At 49.4% G+C, this 19,608-nt stretch overlaps 1 protein-coding gene across 1 annotated transcript; it reads left to right on the top strand.

Moving 5' to 3' along the window:
• The first annotated feature begins 3,158 nt into the window (after positions 1–3,158).
• Positions 3,159–19,170, top strand: CNGA2 (cyclic nucleotide gated channel subunit alpha 2). The gene is made up of 7 exons (XM_035112388.2): positions 3,159–3,285; positions 7,516–7,673; positions 10,344–10,442; positions 11,913–12,080; positions 13,589–13,696; positions 14,695–14,801; positions 15,397–19,170. Exons 2-7 carry the CDS (start codon positions 7,558–7,560, stop codon positions 16,806–16,808), a joined length of 2,010 nt encoding a protein of 669 aa, XP_034968279.1. The 5' UTR covers positions 3,159–3,285; positions 7,516–7,557; the 3' UTR covers positions 16,809–19,170.
• The last annotated feature ends 438 nt before the right edge of the window (positions 19,171–19,608 follow it).

Below are 19,608 nucleotides of genomic sequence, written 5' to 3'. Positions count from 1 at the left end.
CACCCAGCTTGGAAAGATGCTTTTGCAACTTCTCCCACCCTGAGCAAACTGGCACCATCAGTGAATGTGGCCACCTCAATGCTCATCCCTAACTCCTGGTCACTGGTGAACAAGGCAAAAAAGCACAAGGGCTTTCTCCTTAACCTATACATGGTAGACCCCACTTCTTGCATCCCTGGGTTGGGTGATGATTGTCCGTTTGTTGTTTCTGCCTCTCTGGCCCCTTCCACCATGAAGAGCATTTTGGCCCTTTGCTCTGCCCCCTGGACTGACAGAGCCCACCTCACTAACCCTTGGGGTGGTGTGTTTATTTGTTGCCAAAGGATGCGCATTTCAGAGAAGACATGAGTACCGCAAGGTGGTTGCTTGAAGGGGTAGGGTGGACTCTCCAGTAAGTCTCTGACTGTCGCTAACATCAGGCAAAGTGAGAACAGCACCTTTTCAGGACTGGGGGTGTTGCGCCCCCACTTCCTGTGATTCTGCTGGGAACAATCCGGCCAAAGGGAAGCCGGGCTGGGTCTCTATGGGGAAAAGAAGCACAGAAGCTGGGGGGGGGGAGGAGGGAGAAGAGACCATGCTCCTTTTAGGTAGGTAGGCTGGCAGCCACCTGCACATTTCTGAACAGAAGTGGGGGTGCAAGGGAAGGCCTAAAGGTGAGCTGCTCGTCATGCCCTGAAACAGCATACTTGTCCTCCCTGAGTGAGCTGGCTGGTGCATGCCTCAGTTTGCCCTCTGTAATCCCCTCTGTTTATTTAGCCAATCTGAGAAGCAACAAGCATGTTTAACATTCTCATGCTGCCCTTCCTTCAGCTGGCATTTTGCCTGAGCTGCCACTGCCACTCACTTTCATCTTTCCCCAGGAGAGGAGGGTTGTTGTGTGTTCGGGAGTATGTTTTGCAACAGAAGAGCACCAGGAGGCCAGAGGCACACTTCAAAGGAGTGGCAACCAGAGGGCAGCTACTGCTGCTCCAGCCTAGGATTCCTCTGCCATCTGCCGCACAGATTGAGGAGCTCCTTTGCAGCAAACAGCAAGCCCTGGGGGGAGGAGGAAGATGGAGGTGGGTGTAGGGGTCTTCCTCCAGCAGCCTTGGAACTGGGCTCTGAGTCTACCACATAACTGCAGGTTCAGTTCCAGACCACCAGAGTAAAGCAAATATCACAGTGGGCTGTGGGCTTCCTTTCCCTGGAAGCAACTGGGCTGCCTTCAGCTGCACCTGCGTCCAAGAAAGGAGCAATATCTGTGAAGCACAATCTCTTAGCCAAACCTACCTCACAGGGTTGTTAGGAGGATAAAATAGGGAGTGGGAAGCCACGTGCTCCCCCTTGAGCTTCTTTGAGGAAAAGGGAGATACAAATATGGTATGCATGTGTGTATTTATACACATATATATGGATATATGGGACGTGAGTGGCGCTGTGGTCTAAACCACGGGGTGAGCTCCCGTTGCTCGGTCCCTGCTCCTGCCAACCTAGCAGTTCAAAAGCATGAAGTGCAAGTAGATAAATAGGTAGCGCTCCACTGGGAAGGTAAACGGCATTTCTGTGCGCTGCTCTGGTTCACAAGAAGCAGCTTAGTCATGCTGGCTACATGGCACGGAAGCTGTACACTGGCTCCCTCGGTCAGTAAAGCGAGATGAGCATCACAACCCCAGAACTGTCTGCGAGTGAACCTAACAGTCAGGGGTCCCTTTACCTTTTTACAGTCATACCTTAGTTTAAGTATGCCTCGGTTTGAGTATTTTCAGTTTAAGTACTCCGCGGACCTGTCTGGAATGGATTAATCCACTTTCCATTACTTTCAATGGGAAAGTTCGCTTCAGGTTAAGTACGGACTTCCGGAACCAATTACACTCATACCTTAGGTTAAGTACGCTTCAGGTTGAGTACTCCGCGGACCCGTCTGGAACAGATTAATCCACTTTCCATTACTTTCAATGGGAAAGTGCACTTCAGGTTAAGTACGCTTCAGGTTAAGTACAGACTTCCGGAACAAATTGTGTTTGTAAACCGAGGTACCACTGTATATGGATATATACAAACACATGCCTATTTGCAACAATTACAGATGGTTTGCAGTGATAATTTTACTCAAAGGATAGCTTGGTATAGCATGAGACTATTAATTCCTAGTTCATGGGTTCGAGCCCAAAATGGGACAAAAGATTCCTGCATTGCAGGGGGTTGGACTAGAGGTGCCTCATGATCTCTTCCAACTCTATGATTCTTAAGAGGGGCATGTGTGTGCCAGAGAGGATGTTTCTTACCAGGTGATGCCTTCTGCCACACATAGACCCATCATCTAGGAAAAAACAAATGAATGCTTTTGGCTTCAGGGTTGACTAACTGATCAATTAATCAAACAGAAACTCAAACAAGGGAATCCCTCCTAAGATTTATTTAGTCAAATGACAGCCCTAAACGTAACCTGACGACATTAGCTATCAAAGGATTTTGGAAACTGCCACTGCAAAACAGATGATTTGCGCCCCCCCCCCCAGCACCTGCCTTCAATCCTTGAGCACGTTCCTGCATTTCTGGCTCACGCTCCCATTCTGAAAGAAGAGGGGCTGCACTTTTGCTAGCTGAATAATAGGTCCATCTTTTGGAGCATTGGTCCAGTTCACTAAACTACCCAGCCCTTATCAAATAAGCTCCGTAGGGAGGCAGCAGTGTGGGTTCTGGAACAGCTGTAGTGTAAAAGGGATCCTTCCTTTGGGACTGGCTGCCTTGCTGAACTGAAGTCAGAGGAAGGGTTAACCGGCTGAGGCAAGAGGCGAGGAAGAGCCTCTTTCATCCCTTAGGCATAAAGGGTTGTGGAGCACACCTTTGCTCAGAGTTGGAGGCATGTGCGCTGCAGCAAGAAGTGCAGGTAAACTGGCTCCTAGATGTATGCTTTGGCTTGCAGTTTAGTTGGTTAGGCCCCTGTGCTGCTATGGCCAGCAAGCTCTATGTGGTGTGTGTGTGTGTGTGTGTGTGTCTGCTCCTTCATGCCACAGACCATGTTGGCATCAGCTTATTTTCTGCCATCCCAGCCTGCTGAAGAAGACCCTCCAAACTCCTTGGGATGACTCCTGGATGATCCCAGCAACCTCCTGAAGGAACAGAGCTAGAGTGACACTCACCACTTACGCCGAAGGGTTGCAAAAGAAAACCGAGGCCCAGAGAGTGGGGTTGCTCTGCGCTCCCACCAATGCTCATAGAATCCAGCTGCCAGTCCTGCTGCCTTGCCCTGTTCTCATGCTGGGTTTGGCCCTGAGACAGAACCGTGTGCAGGACCCCTGACTAGTGAGTAAAAGTGTGCTTGGGGAGAGGGGGTGACCAAACCCTTCCTGCCCTAGACGGGGGTGTGGTGTTAGTGTGTCCTCCTCTTTGCACTGGGGTGCTTTGCAGTAGCTATGAGTTTTGTCATGCCTTTCTTGATGCTTCCTGTTTCCTCCCACGAGGGCCACCTTTTAGAGCCACCTTGTCATGGGGTGGGGGAGAGGTATTAATTCCATTCCTAGCTGGCTGTTGGACAGTTTCTGTACAAACAAATGCAGTCAGTGTGCATGTGTGTGTTTCCATGGGGCCTTTCATCTTCTGCACATGCCAGGAAACAGTTTTCTGTTACACATGGCAAAGAGACATAGAGAGAGGGGATCCAATAATCTGGAAATAAATAACAACCAACCAGTCAATAATGTCTACTCAATAATGCTGGCAAGGTTTTGTTAGTTAGTAGTTAACCGGGCGACAGTCACCAGCTGACAAGCCTCTTTCCTTCTCTCTTCGGCTTCCAACTGACTTCTTCCTGCTTCCGCAACAGACTCTTCCAACTGCCCCGGAATGTCCTGAGTGCAGGTGTTGAGTGACATCCTAGTAGGGTGTGTAGAGGGCATCTCTCACTCACACACACGTTGCCTTGTGCCTCCTGTTGTCGAGTGTGGGCCTCCTTCCTGGCTCCTTGCTGAGAACCCCTACTTTACAGGACTACCTCTGTCTAGAAGGCACAAGGGAGAAGGTGATGAGGACTTCTAGTATGTCACATAACCAGAGCTGATCTTGTGTATGTGTGTGTGTATGGGGCAGGGGACACTCTCTGTGACCCTCTTCCTTCCCCCGCTTCAGCTTCAATCCCTGCTTGTTGTCTGGAGCTACTCCCACCTCCCCAAAAGGCAGGACTAGCTCAATTGAGATTCATCCAGTACCACCAAACCCTGCCCTCCCCCCAGTGTTTTGGTAAAGCACGCAGGAAGTGCAACCTGAGCAACAGATGAAGTGAGAGGCTTGGAGATCTGCCCTTCGAAAGCTGAGGGGTGCTTTGCATTTGTCCCCCTCTCCGTACCCAACTCAACACTACTGTCTGTTACATTATGAACCGACTTGGGTAAGTGAAGAGATCGGAACACCCTTTTGCTCATGCTGGGAGCCCAAGTCTTGGGATCTATATAGGCATAACAATTGGGGGTTCCTAATGCACCCATGAAATCAATCTGACAAAAGGGCACCAAAAGGCCTGAGGGAAGGAGGAGGGAAAGGCTTGGTGGTATCCTAGTCAGGGTGGTATCCAGACAGCTGTGACGTTGAGGTGGGCCTGAGAGCTGAATGGAGTTTAGTGACTATGGTCGCTGGGCTTCAACTGGCCCAGTTGCCCTCTCTTAAGCTACTGCTGCTGTGAACCCTAATAATAATAATAATAATAATAATAATAATAATAATAATAATGCAGTGGTACCTCTACTTACGAATAACTCTAGTTACGAATGTTTCTACTTACGAATGGAGCTCCGTCCGCCATCTTGGATGCGGTTTAGATTTTTTCTACTTACGAATTTGTAGATAGGGTTGCTTCTACTTACGAATTTTTTCTCCTACTGCAATTCTATGGGATTCGACTTACAATTTTTTTCGACTTACGAATGTGCATTTGGAACACATTAAATTCATAAGTAGAGGTACCACTGTAGTAGTAGTACCGTAATAATAATAATAATAATAATAATAATAATAATAATAATAATAGTAATAATAATAATATATTATTTATACCCTGCCCATCTGGCTGGGTTTCCCTAGCCACTCTGGGCGGCTTACAACAGAAAAATGAAATAAAATAATCTATTAAACATAAAAAGCCTCCCTAAACAGGGCTGCCTTCAGATGTCTTCTAAAAATCTGGTAGCTGTTTTTTTCTTTGACATCTGATGGGAGGGCGTTCCACAGGGCAGGCGCCACCACCGAGAAGGCCCTCTGCCTGGTTCCCTGCAACTTGGCTTCTCGCAATGAGGGAACTGCCAGAAGGCCCTCGGTACTGGACTTCAGTGTCCAGGCAGAACGATGGGGGTGGAGACGCTCCTTCAGGTATACTGGACCGAGGCCATTTAGGGCTTTAAAGGTCAGCACCAACACTTTGAACTGTGCTCAGAAACGTTATGTGGTTATAACTGGTGGTATCCCACCCCCAATCCAAGACCCATCACTCAAGTAACAATTTGAGTTTTTGGTGCAAAGTAAACCACAAGTTAGGCACTGTGCATGTATTACCATTAGCCTACCATGGGATTTGATTGTTTACATTTGCTGAAATAAGCACAGTAATTGACAACCAGAGTTAACAAGGGAGGATTAATCAGTTGCAAAAAATTTGGCACTTTAAGTATGCTATAGCAACAGTTAATACCTGCCATGCAAAAGTCTACCAGAAGCGCCCCCCCCCACAGTTATAGTGGTTTCCTTTGTCAACAGATATTTGCCATTTCCATCTCTCTCTTCTCACCCATTGTAAAGTCTAGAATGAACAACACTCTTCCCCAGTGCCTCCCACCCCCCACCCATCTGCCAGGGTTCTCATTACGGTACTACTGTGGACCTATTGAGAATGGCTAGGAGAGCACCTCACACCTGTTGTTAGGGAAGGGCTTATGCTGATGTGGTTGCCTTGGCAACAGTGACAAAGATGAAAGCCTCTGGGAGAAGCCTTGAATAATAACATGGAGGGACCACATGGGAGACAAAGCGGGTGTGGAAGGCAGGGGACAGAGAGTTTAAAGAGTGGAGAAATAGAGCATGAAGCAGAATTCCCTTGTACACTATAGAATTCAAATGAAAGTTTCAAGCATTTATGCATGTACTCAGTTCACATTAGCAGAGTCTGGAAACAGTGGCAAAAACTGACATTTTAAAATGAAGCTTTCATTTCTCTTTATTGTAATTGAGAAGCAGATGAATCACATCTCTGTCATGCTGTTGAGAAACTGAAAATGGGGATTGGCCACCTCAAGCAGTCGGCCTATTTGGGACAGCTAATCAGTCCTTGAAGGCTGTTGGCTGACACCTGATCTTCATCCCCTCGGTGATTGGAAAGAAGCTGAGGGGGCCACAGATCACTAAAGATGGCAGGTGGGCATTTGCCAAATTTCCGGGTTCCAGAGGGAACCTGTGCCTGGCTTGGGAGAATTCACTCTTCCAAGATAAAGGTCGCCCATCTGATGGGGACCCTGGGAGCTCCTGAGCAGAGCCAGAAAGCAAATCATGGCAGGAAGACTAAGCAGAGGGGCCTTTTGTCTCTGTGAGTTGGAGGGAACAGTGCCTGGTGGTACATATGTGGTTGGTGTCTTTCCTCCAACCATGGGCCTAGCCAAGGGGCAGGCAGGGAGGAGCAGCTGCCCTCCCCTAAATCAAGTAAAACAATAGAAATACTTAACTACCTGACCAATCACAATGGTTCTGTCCCCCCCCCCCAAAAAAAACAAAAATTCTGGCTACACAGTCACTGCAGCAATAAGCAATCTCTAAACTGAACATACCAAAACAGGGAACATAAGCATCAAAATCCTATAAAATTCCAGCAAACTAATGGGTAAAATTACAAAAGCATGGGAAAATGGCAGCAAAACATTAAAAAGCTGACTACAATGTGATCTAAAAACTTCCTCTGGAGTTGGGGAAAACTTGCCTTGGAATGCACTGTTCTCTCAACTGATACAGTGCTCATTAAATATTAAGTATGCTGGGCTCCTCTTAAGTCTAGTGGCATTTTCCCTGATCGGTAGTATACTTTCCAGCTGACATCCCCAGGCCTACCTGGAAATGCTGCTATGTGGGGGGGGGGGGGTTGAACCTGTGACCTTCTGCAAAGAAAGCAGATGCTCTACCCTTGAGCCATGGTGCTTCCCTGTACAGATCAGCTGAAGAGGGGGTTAGTGCCCCTGTCCCTCACCAAATGATGTTACAACCTCTCAGGCCCCTTCCATGCTGTGTCTATGTTCTTATTTGTTTTAATTTAGCAGCTGGCACCAAAATCAGTGGGGCTTTTATGGGCTAGGAAAATGTACTTGGATGGTGGGAGGGGATGAGTGAGCTCTCTAGGCCAGCTGGCAAGCCCCACCTTAAGCCGAGGAGGAGCTCCCTAGTGGTCTCTGTTTGCACTGGGGCAGCATCTATTCCCCACAACTTGTTGGAAGAAAGCAACATGAAGAGGTCTTGTTCCCAGGATCTTTCCTGGGTATTCGTTCTTGTCTGTGTTTTCTGGCACAGGTTCCTCTCCCTCCTGCCGCTGCTGCCTTCTGTGCATGGAGAATGATGGAGAAAACCAACGGTCTAAAGGCTTCCCCTGCCAACCACCAGCCACAGGAACCCATGAAAACTACTTCCAATGGGGATCCAGAGAGAAAGGAGCTCAGCAACCACAGCAGGTAACTGTCACAGCAGGTGGCCTTGAGGTCTGCTGCAGGGGGTTCCTGGCCCAAGAGCCAGCTTGTCACTGGATACCAGGGTTGTCTTAATCATATCCAGCGCCGTGGAGCAGAAGGGGCAGGGGGCGACATTCTCGGCGCCCCTCCCCCTGCGCTGGGCAGCTCGAGGCTTGCTTGCCGCGCGGGCTTCCTCAGGAGTCCCGCTACTGCCGCAGGGCGGGCAGGAGGGAGAAGGGCACCTCATAGCTTTGTGCACTGCATCTGCCTCCTTGGAAACGAGAGAGCGCGGCTGGCCGTAGGAAGAACCACCCCCCCCAGCATGCCCTCGCCTCACAGCTGTTCCTAGTCGGTCCTGGACTCCCATAGCTGTCAACTTTTGGATTTGAAAATAAGGGATCAGCAGCCTCACTTGTCCCGGGGACAGTCTACGGCAGGCATCCCCAAACTGCAGCCCTCCAGATGTTTTGGCCTACAATTCCCACGATCCCTAGCTAACAGGACCAGTGGTTGGGGGAGATGGGAATTGTAGTCCAAAACATCTGGAGGGCCCAAGTTTGGGGATGCCTGGTCTATGGTATATCTAACAATCCAGGATAGCAGCGGGAAACGGCTCTGGAATAAGGGAATTTCCAACAAAAAAAGGGAAAGTTGACAGCGGTGGCTTGGAATAAGGGAGTTTCCCGCAAAAAAGGGAGGGTTGACAGCATAGCTGCCAAATTTTCCCTTTTCTTGCGAGGAAGCCTATTCAGCATAAGGGAAAATCCCTTTAAAAAAGGGATAGCTTGGCAGCTATGGTTGACAGCTATGCTCCCACTGCTGGGCGCTCCTGATGGGCGGGTGCCATGGTGCAGGGTGCCACTAAACCTAATGGGTAAGACGGCTCTGCTGGATACCCAGTGTTGGTGTGTGTGTAAGAGAAAGGCACCCAAAACATGCTCTTCAATAATTGGTTGCTGCATAGCCATATAGAGCTTGTCTGAGGCCCAGGGCAGGGTTCTTGTTCTTGGCTTAATTGTGTAAGTCTGCCAGGCCCTTGGCAGGGACCCCAGCTGTTTTAGCCCTCCAAGGCCTGGGGCAAGTGAATCAGGTTGTCCATCCCCCTGAAAGGGGAATGTTGCCTAGCATAACTGTGGCTAAAGGAGGAGGGGAAGCCTTTCGGGGTCACTTGGGAAGGAGTTCAGGGATGAGAGCAAATGGTCCTTCCTGGTGAGACTGGAGGCCCGGGAAAAGTTTCCTCCATGGGTGAATTCACAACTCTGAGTTCCAATAGGAAACACACTTTTAGAGCATGGTGCTAATGATGCCAACGTTGTGGGTTCAATCCCCATATGAGCCAAGAGGTCTGACGCCTGCACTGCATGGGGTTGGACTAGATGACCCTCAGAGTGGCTTCCAACTCTACATTTCTATGAATCTATGATTCTGAAAATGTATTGGGACCCTCCACAGCTGGGCCTTTGTGAAGCAGCCCTTTCAGATCCCACCCCCATTTCTCAAGCAAATGCTTGACTTCTCTGCATCTCAGCATGGTGTGCTCTGGAATAAGGGTGGCTGGGACAGGCGAGAGAAGATCTGATTTTTGTCTCCCCTAGGTTCTCCTTGCAGCCAGCAGGGATAGGATCTCAGGGATAAGACTCCACCTTGTGGTCAAGGCAGGAAGTAGGCCAGCGATGGGCAACCTTTTGAGCTTGGTGTGTCAAAATTCGCCAAAAAACCGAGCATAACTCGGGTGGTGTGTCACTTCGAGAAAAAAACCATAATTTCGCGATATTTATAGTTTAAACAACAAAAATGTATAATTGTAATATATAACTGTATTTAATAAACCAAAAACCCCTTATTTATCACAAAGTGCCCAGAGTTGTTGATCTTTTTTGGGGGAGCTGCTGACCAAAGTTTTGGAGGTTTTTTTGGGGGTGCAAAAGTTGCTTTGATTTTTTTGGGGGGATGCCTCAAAGCTGCTATGCTTTTTTTGGGGGAAATAGAACAGAAATAAATGACGAATAATACATTCACTGGAACTAACACGCAGCACCGACATAGTCTGCCAAAGCGCCAAAAAAACCAGCACAGAACGGGTTAAAAACGGACGCTGTTACACCCAATCATAGTCTGCCAAAGCGCCAGAAAAAACAGCACAGAAGGGGTTAAAAAACCAATCTCTGGCTACCATCAACAAACAACAACAACAAAGGATCCGGGTGGAGACAAGCTGTAGCGTGAGGAGGAGTGGGAGAACAAATGTGTTTGGGGGGACCCACAACACACAACAACAGTGTGAATGGGCCAATGGGGCACGTGCCAGCAGTGAGGGCTCTGTGTGTCACCTCTGACACGCGTGTCATAGGTTCGCCATCACTGAAGTAGGCTGTTGCTCCCAAAGTCCTCCAGTTTGCTTTCCTGCCTATGTTGAGCACAGTCATGAATCAACTCCCCTAATGTGTGTGTGTGGGGGGGGGCAATTCTCTAGCCAATATGAGAGTCATAACAACTCCCATGTCAATCAACTTGGATTGATGTGGAGTTCTTGCTTTGATGTGGGAAGGGAGCTTGAGGAGGAGGCAGTGGCATGGAGAGGGGCAGACCCCCTTATGAGGGGAGGGTGTTCCGCTCCATTCCCACCTCTGCTTGGCAGCTAAGGCTCATCCTTCCTACCTGGTCTCTCTACAGAGTGCCGTCAGTCAATGATGACACGTCCTCAGAACTGCAGCGTGTTGCCGCCTTGGATAATGTGGATGAGAAATCCAAGAAGACAGGGGGCCTCTCCAGGTACTCCTTATGGGGCTTCTTGTGGGGTTGATGAACCACAGCCAAGAGAAAGGGTCTCCTCTTCGGGCTTTGTGGTGGCCTTTGCAGTGGAGATGGAAAATGCAACAGGAGCCCATCACTCTGTGGAGGAGCAGTCTTTGGAAGTGGAGGGGGGGGGTGTCAGCCTGGATGGGTGTGGAGGTTGCGCTGAAATTGTGCCCATTGGCAAAACCAAAGAATAGTCTCCATGAGCTGCTCCGCTCTAGATGGGGATGTTACAAGAAAGGAGATTCCGACTCAACTCTATGAAGAACTTTCTGAGGGTAAGAGCCATTCAACAGTGGGACGGACTCCCTTAGATGACGGTGGACTCTCCATTCATTGGAGGTTTTAAACAGAGGTCAGAAGGCCATCTGCCAGGGATTCTTGTAGCTGTGACTCCTGCATTGCAGGGGGTTGAACTAGGTGGTCCCTGGGGATCCCTTCCAATTCTAAAATTCTATGATTTTATTATTTTGATTCATTACCCATAGCTGAGCTGGTGTTGCAAGACTTAGGAGCATAAGAGACTGTTGTATACTTAGGCAGAGCAGGATTAGTATGATCCAATCCTGTCTATGCACTGTTTCAGGCAGGGGTCCTTTCCCAGCCCCACCTCGTGATGCTGCTGGGGGTTGAAACTGGGGCCTTCTGCATGAAAAGCAGGTGTTCTGGCCACTGAGCTATGGCCCTTGCCCACAATTCCACCCTGCTATGGGTGCTCTTGAAAGCCCATAAGGGCTATTTGTGGAGATGGCCTCGAACGGGGCAGGAGTTTCAGGGGAGGCCCTACTAGCTGTTTCCCCTCCTAAGAAGTACTTGATTGAACAAGATGGGGAAGAGGATAACCCTCACAAGCCCCGAGGACTTTGTCTTCCTCTTTTGCTGATTCCCAGGAAAACTGATGACAGTGCTGGCCACTGACTTGGATGGCTCTAAAAGTGGATTGGACAGATTCATGGAGGAGGAGAGGGCTATCAATGGCGACTAGCCAGGATGGCTATACTCCAGTTGCACTGTTAAAGGCAAAAATGCACCTGAATCCCAGTTGCTGGAGACCACAGGAGAGGGGAGTGCTCTTGTGTTTGAATCCTGCTTGCAGATTTCCCATAACGGGCATTTGGCTGGCCACTGTGGGAAGAAGATGCTGGACTAGATGGGCCATTGGCCTGATCCAGCTACAGGGCTCTTTTGTTCCCTCCTGGCAGCTTGGAAGGAGTGAGATGCTTTAGCACCTAGATTAGGCACTTAGGGGGAAGCAATGGGCAGAGTGGGGCTGTGTAACTGCAGCTCAGAGGGTGGGGGGAGAGAGAGAACTTGTACACTTCTCCTGCCCAGGGTGAATGTGAGGGGAGACTCCACCCCACTGCTCCACTGGAAATGTATGGGTGTCCTCTCCCCCCTCCCCCATTTGCTAAGCTTGACCCTTTCCCTTCTCTCTTCCCTTTCTAGGATAGCCCGCCTGGTGATGGTTATCCGGGGCTGGATCAATAAAAGCTTGAAAGAAGAAGAGGAGCGGACAGACTCCTTCCTGGAACGATTTCGAGGGCCAGATGTCAAGACTTTGGCAGTAGCTGCAGCAAGGGGTGATGGGTTTGATACCCATGACAGAAAGACAAAGTGAGACTCCTTCCTGGCTGGCTGGAGCTGCTGTGGGAGGCTCTGCATGGGCAAGGAGAGGAAATCATAGGCCACCACCTTCCCTCTTCTTCTCTCCCCCCGTATCTCCTTCTTCATCTTCCTCCTCCTCTTTCTTCTTTCTCCCCTCCTCCTACATCTTCCTCTTCTTCCTCCTCCTCCTCTTCTTCACTCTCTTCTTCTTCTTCTTCTTCTTCTTCTTCTTCTTCTTCTTCTTCTTCTTCTTCTTCTTCTTCTTCTTCTTCTTCTTCTTCTCCTCCTCCTCCTCCTCCTCCTCCTCCTCCTCCTCCTCCTCCTCCTCCTTCTCCTTCTCCTTCTCCTTCTCCTTCTCCTTCCTCTCCTCCTCCTCCTCCTCCTCCTCCTCCTCCTCCTCCTCCTCCTCCTCCTCCTCCTCTTTTTCCTTTCTTTTCATCCTTCTCCTCCTCTTCTACTTCTTCCTCATCTCCCCCTCCTGCTTCTTTCCCCTTTTTCTCTTCCTTTTCTTTTTTCCTCCTCCACCATAATTAAGGGGCAGGCCTCATTGGTAAGGCTGGACCTTGCCATTAGGCATGGTAATTTGAGCAAAGAGGGAAGGGCAGGCTGCTGGAGAGTGAAAGAGAGCAGCAATGGTTCTGGGCTGTTGTGGCCCAGTGAGGCTTTTGCAAAACAGGAGCAGACAAGAGTGTCCAGGCCATTGTGTAAGGATGTTGTGCAAGTGCTGAGGTTGTTGGTCACTGTGGACAAGTCTGAGGAGAGGAACGGAGCATTCCTTTTCTTCCCATTCTACAATTTAGAAATAAAAATTGCCTGAATTTTTTTTGCCATACTTTGACAGCCTTCAAGGGATGCCAGCAAGACCATTCAGGGGACCGGGAGGTTGGGTTTGCTCTAGTAATTCTAGCAGCCTGGACCTCCTGCCTTCTCCCATCTAATGTCCTTTGAGCCAGCCCACCCCTTTCCCCTCCCATAAGGCCCAAGATGGGGTTGGACACCTCTGTAACAATCTGAGGTACTGAATGGAGACCTCAGAACACCTGGAATGGAGAGCAGGCAGCTCTTGAGGGGGGGGCGTTCCTTTGGGGCATCTTGTTGGCCACTGTAGAGAACAGTATGCTGAACTAGATGGGCCCTCTTTAGCCTGATCAGCATGCTTCAGGGTTCTTCTCATGTTCTCGCTGGGCAGCTTGGAAGGTATGAGACACTTCAGCAACAGGAAGGCTGATTGGACATTTGGATGGAAGGAAGGGGGTGGGCCTGGGGTGTTACTTCTCAGTCACTGTGCTGTGGCCACCGGTCATCTGTCTGGGTAAAGGAGGTCTCTGTGCGCTCACTTAACCATATCAGTTTCATGTACTCCAAATCAGCCCCCCCCCCAGTGTGAATTCATGCCTTAGCTGCAATTTAGACCAGGGATTTGAAGATTGCAGGCTTTCTCCACCACCATCTCCCCTCTAGGCCAGAGCCATTGAAGACTCATTGTGGCCACTGAAATGTTTTGCTTCTATCTGCAGGAAGAAATGGAAAGTCTTTGTGTTGAATCCCGCAGGGGACTGGTATTATCGATGGCTTATGGTCATTGCAGTGCCAGTCCTGTATAACTGGTGCACGTTGGTCGCACGGTGAGTCCTTGGAACCCATGTTGTTGTTGTTGGGGGCACAAGAGAAGGGGGGGTGCAGATTCCACCCAGAGCTCCTATCTGCACCGATCTGCAGAGCATGATGTGAGTCCTTGTGCCTCCTCTCCCCCCTGCCGTTTCTCTCCTGATCCTCTCCCCCAGAACTTCTCTTCCTAGGAGGAATGGATTTAACAAGCCTTAATTTGCTGGAGTTTCAGTAGTTACAGGGTTAACTCACTGCTGAAACTCTGGGAGGTCGCTTATGACACTTCCAGCACATTGAATTATTTATTAGTATTATTTTATTCATTTATTAAATTAGTATACCATCCTTCATTGGAAGATCGCAGGATGGTTCCCAACATAAAAAAATACAAAATGAGAACATGAATACACCCCCAAACATATTTAAAATGTCATAGAATGCTTAATAAGTCAAAGGCCTCGTTATAGAGAAACATTTTTGCCTGGTGCTTAAAGATATGTCATGAAGGCACCACGTGAGCTTTCCTGGGGAGATCATTCCACAAGCGGGGTGCCACCACCGAAAAGGCCTGCTGTCATGTTACTGCCCTCTAGAAACCTTGTGGAGGAGGCACATGAAGAAGGGCTTCTTGAGGTCCTTGATGCATAGTCCCTGCTCCAGGAAACCTGCTAGGGAAACACATGTGAGGCATTTTGAATTGAGCCTGGAAATGAATTGGCAGCCAGTGCAGTTGAGCCAGGAGCAGGGTAATATGTCCAAACCATCTTGCCCCAGTGAGTAACCTGGCTGCTGAATTCTGCACTTAGCTGAAGTTTCTGAACTGTCTTCAGAGGCAGCCCCACAAATAGCATGTTGCAATAATCTAACCTAGAGGTTACCAGAGCATAGACAACAGAAGTTAGGCTACCCCTGTCCAGATAGTGGTGCAGCTTGGCCTCCTTGCTTACCAATCAGCTGCCTGCGCCACCAGAGGGCTGCTGCCTTCTAATTGTCTCTCTCACCCTCCTCACCACAGGGCCTGTTTCAACGACCTTCAAAGGAAGTACTGGATCTGGTGGCTAGTTCTAGACTACCTCGCAGATAGCATCTACATCACAGACATTGTCATCCGCTTTCACACAGGTGAGGGTGCTGTGTGGGGAGGAGCCTGTCTCAGCCTTCCTCTCACTATGTTGGTTAAGGATTCCACCTCCAGCCCTTGTGAGACAGAAAATGGCCCCAATAAAGCAAATCTTATTAACAGCAGTTCTGAAAAATAGAGTTCCCCAATGAAAGATTTATCAGCCTTCACTGCTGCATAATTTCCCTAAAATTACCCACCTGGGCAACAATATTCAGGTCTGGCAAAAGCCTCTGTCTTGATATCATCTTGAGCTAATGAATGATCTGAATGCTGCTGGGTGGGTGGGAGGAGTGCTCTCCCACTATCTGGGGCTGGGACATCTTTTCAACAATCACCACCCACCCTACAAGCTCACCACTCCAAGGATGGGAGGCCTGTTTTGCTTGGAATCCTGTGTGCTGTAAGTCCTTCCCGCTCTCCACAATGCTTCTACTACCTGGCTCTAGTTGGATTACGAGGCTGGAGATGGGTGAAATCCAAGGCATGTGGAATGAACAGATTGGATGGAAATAAACACATCACCATATCTGCAGTGACAGCACTAGGCAAAGATTTTGCTGTGTTTTAATGCCTCACACTGTGTTTCCCTGGCAGGTTTCCTGGAGCAGGGATTACTCGTCAAGGACCTCAAGAAGCTGCGTGATAAGTACATTGCCACCATGCAGTTCAAGCTGGATGTCCTCTCTGTTTTGCCCACTGACTTTGCCTACTTTGCCGTCGGCTTAAACCGCCCCGAGTTGCGCTTCAACCGGCTGCTGCATTTCCCCCGCATGTTTGAGTTCTTTGACCGGACAGAGACACGGACCAGCTACCCAAACATCTTCCGAATCTGCAACCTGGTGATGTACATCTTGGTCATCATCCACTGGAATGCCTGCATTTACTATGCTATCTCTAAGGCCATTGGCTTTGGAGAGGACACCTGGGTGTATCCCAACATCTCAGACCCAGAGTTTGGTTATTTGACAAGGGAGTACATCTACTGCCTCTATTGGTCCACACTGACTTTGACTACCATCGGGGAGACCCCTCCGCCTGTACGTGATGAAGAGTATCTCTTCGTCATCTTTGACTTCCTGATTGGTGTCCTCATCTTTGCTACCATTGTGGGAAATGTGGGCTCCATGATCTCCAACATGAACGCCACCAGGGCAGAGTTTCAGGCCAAGATTGATGCAGTCAAGCATTACATGCAGTTCCGCAAAGTGAGCAAGGACATGGAGGCCAAGGTGATCAAGTGGTTTGACTACCTCTGGACCAATAAGAAAACTGTGGAGGAGTGGGAGGTCCTGAAGAACCTGCCTGACAAGCTGCGGGCAGAGATAGCCATCAACGTTCACCTGGAGACGCTGAAGAAAGTGAGGATCTTCCAGGACTGTGAGGCTGGGCTTCTGGTGGAGCTGGTGCTCAAGCTCCGCCCCCAGGTATTCAGCCCTGGAGACTATATTTGCCGGAAGGGGGACATTGGCAAGGAGATGTATATCATCAAGGAAGGGAAGCTGGCTGTTGTGGCAGATGATGGCGTGACACAGTATGCTATGCTCACATCAGGCTGCTGCTTTGGGGAGATCAGCATCCTCAACATCAAAGGAAGCAAAATGGGGAACCGGAGGACGGCAAATATCCGGAGCATTGGCTATTCCGATCTCTTCTGCCTGTCTAAGGAGGACCTCATGGAAGCAGTGACAGAGTATCCAGATGCCAAGAAAGTCCTGGAGGAGCGTGGACGAGAGATCCTCACCAAAGAAGGTCTGTTAGATGAAGAAACTGCAGCAGAGGGCATGGAAAGTATGGATGTGGGGCAAAAGCTGAGCAGGCTGGAGGCCAGCTTGGACATGCTGAATGCCCGGTTCTCCCGCCTCCTGGCTGAGTATGATGCTGCCCAGATGAAGCTCAAGCAGCGTGTCACCTCCCTGGAGACCAAAGTGAAGCAAGACCAGCAGGATGACTTCTTCTCTGATGATTCCATTAGCCCATCCACAGAAGAGGGGAAAGCCAAACCTTAACCTACTGTGCTGCCATCTGGATTTGAGGCAGCAGCATTTCCTTGCATCTGATGCCCACCCAGACTGCCTTGCAGTAACCCTGTCTCCACCAAACTACTGCTCCCTAGCTGAAACTTTCTCTCTCTGTAGCCCATTCCCAGCTGTATGTTCCTGGTGACTATCACCAGGGTCCCTTTAAGTCTCTCTTGAACTGCTTTGAGAAGGTCAGATACCCTCCATTTCTTTCCTCAAGTTGCATGTTCCTCCTCCCACCCTCTCCCCCAAATGGGCCAAATAGCACTGCCTCTGGCAGGTGCTTATTTGGAACATTCCCATCAAGTAACCCACTACAGTGGACCACATTACCTGCTCACAATCTTATTTTGACAACTACTTTTGTGAAATTCTCTAAGCCGGTCCAAGTCCTTCCTGTTCGTGGAGCACATTCAGAGAAAGCCTCTCCCTGTGAGCTGACCATGCTCCCTAAGTCTGCATAGAGGGCAAAGGAAGGGGATGTGTGCACTTTGGTGTGTGGGCTGTTGGTGTTTGCTAGGGCCTGAACCCACCTGCTTCAGTGAGGATTATAAGATTTTGGAAATGTGTTACTTGAAGATTGCTTGTATGCCTGCAATCCTGCCATCCCACACAAGCTCTTTAGCCCTGGTTCTGCTGCCTGGCTGCTCAAGCGGGCAGTGCTGTCTCATTCAGTCTCGTTCCCTTTCTGCTCTTTGAGGCTTTTAAGGTCCCTCCTGGCTGAGTTTCCCCCTCAGTTCTTGAAGACGTACTGCTCCTTCTGCATCGACTTTAGAGCATCGACTGCATCGACTTTAGGACCCCACAATTGTCCAGGGAATGTGGTTGAGCCCAACACAAATTCTGACCCTGGAACCTATCCCAGAAATGCTGGAGAGGAAAATCTCCTTGCATTTCACATGAAGGATTAAGCTGAAGTGGCTGTCCCATGTGTGCTGAGTAGAAATGGCCAGCTGAACATCAGGACAAACTTGGTTGAGGCCCTACCCCTCTTTCTGGTTTAACCCACCAATATCCCTTGGGTAATGCACAATAGCTCTGCCATTCTCAGGGAAACACCACCACCCCTGCAGCTCTCTCCCTTGTCCATTCCTCTCTTGCCTCAGTTCATGACTGAGCCAGTTTACACAGAACAAGGAACTTTGGACCCAAAGGCTGTTTACTTGCCCAAAACTCAGATTTCAGTTTTGGAACCCTCTTGTCAATTTCCATTTTTATGCACCAAAAGAAAATGGGCCACTTTCCTCAAGGTTAGTTGTGGAGGAGGAGTATGCTTAGCCAAAGGGCTTCTATCAAGTTTTGACTGGGTTTGCTCAGATCCTGCTTCGAACCATGAATTCCTCCAGATCCATTTCTGTAATGAAACAGAAGCTCACAAGAATTTGGGGTGGAGCTGCTGGGTATGGAAGCAGGACCCACCACTCAAAAAGCCCACAATGCTTCCAGTGTGTGTCTGGCAGGCACATGACTTGATGTGGACTCTACACATCTGAGCCAAGGAAGCCACAACTGACAGGCGTCCTGTGGGGCACGTTACACATCTTCAAAATAAAGAACTCAGATGTGAGCAGCCAGTGGGTTTAGCAGATGGGTTGCATAGGTGCCTCCCTGCTCTCTCTCCCCCCCCCCCCGGTTTCCTGGCTGCTCTGGTTGGACTACGCAGACTGTGACTCTTTTACCCTGGGGCTTTGGGTCTGCTCAAGCTAATGTTCCATGAGCTTATTTACTTAACAAACAAATTGCCCTGCAGCTCTCCTTGCAGTGTGTGTGTGTGTCTAGCAATGTTACATAGCAGCAGCAGCAGCAGCAGCAGCAGCAGCAGCAGCAGCAGCAGCAGCAGCAGCAGCAGCAGCAGCAGCAGCAGCAGCAGCAGCAATACATTCTTTTCCAGATCCCACAAACCTCTGGCTTCCCAACTGCAAATGGTGAGCCACAAGGGGGTGCTGTGTACAGTGGAATGAATTGCAGTCCTGCCTGGCTCAGCCTGCTTGGAATGGAGACACACTGAATGTGGGAGCATCTCTCAAGCGGAAACCCAGAGCAGAGAGGCCCAGCTTTTCCCCTGGAGCCAGAAGCAAATCTTCTCTTTGGAAATCAAACCCTGTTGTGCCGGAAGGCCTGGTGAGCTGGTCTGCTCATCCAATCCATGTGCTGTTGCATTCATTTTCCTTTGGGAGGGAGTCTGCATGCAAATGACTTGTGGGTCAGCATGAATTTCACAGACCCTCAGGCTTCTGAAGTGCCTATTGCATTGCCCCCCAACTGTTCCTGAACCTATCCCAGGGAAGGAGGGCTCATTTCAAGATGTCACACACATTAATACTTTTTATAAAGAGTTTCCCTGCTGAGGCTACTCATTAGTTATAAATATGGTTGCTAAAACTCATCTTTTGTCATTTTGTATCTTATGTTTCATGTGAGGAAGGGATGGTGTGACAGTGGCTCCCTTCTTGCTCATGGCAGGGTCCTGTTCCACTGGGATCCTTTGTCTCCTTCCCCCTAACCCTTCTGATCCCACAGTGGTGTAGCATGGGGTGTTTGTGCAAGGGGCACTGTGACCGTGGGTGCAGAATTCTGATGGGGTCCAACTCAACACCCCCACAACAGGTTCCCTCACTGAGGCTGCATGGCTGCATGGCTGAAATTCAGATTGTGGTCTGCTAAGACCCCTAGATCCTATTCACATGCCCTACTGTCAAGCCAGTTGCCCCCCTTCCTATATTTGTGCAGCTGGTTATTCCTGCCAACATTTGTCCCTATTGAAATTGTGTTACTTTGTGTTACTTTG

This window comes from Zootoca vivipara, chromosome Z (assembly GCF_963506605.1).
Source record: "Zootoca vivipara chromosome Z, rZooViv1.1, whole genome shotgun sequence".
Lineage (NCBI taxonomy): Eukaryota > Metazoa > Chordata > Lepidosauria > Squamata > Lacertidae > Zootoca > Zootoca vivipara.
This window is presented reverse-complemented; position numbering and strand designations above follow the sequence as displayed.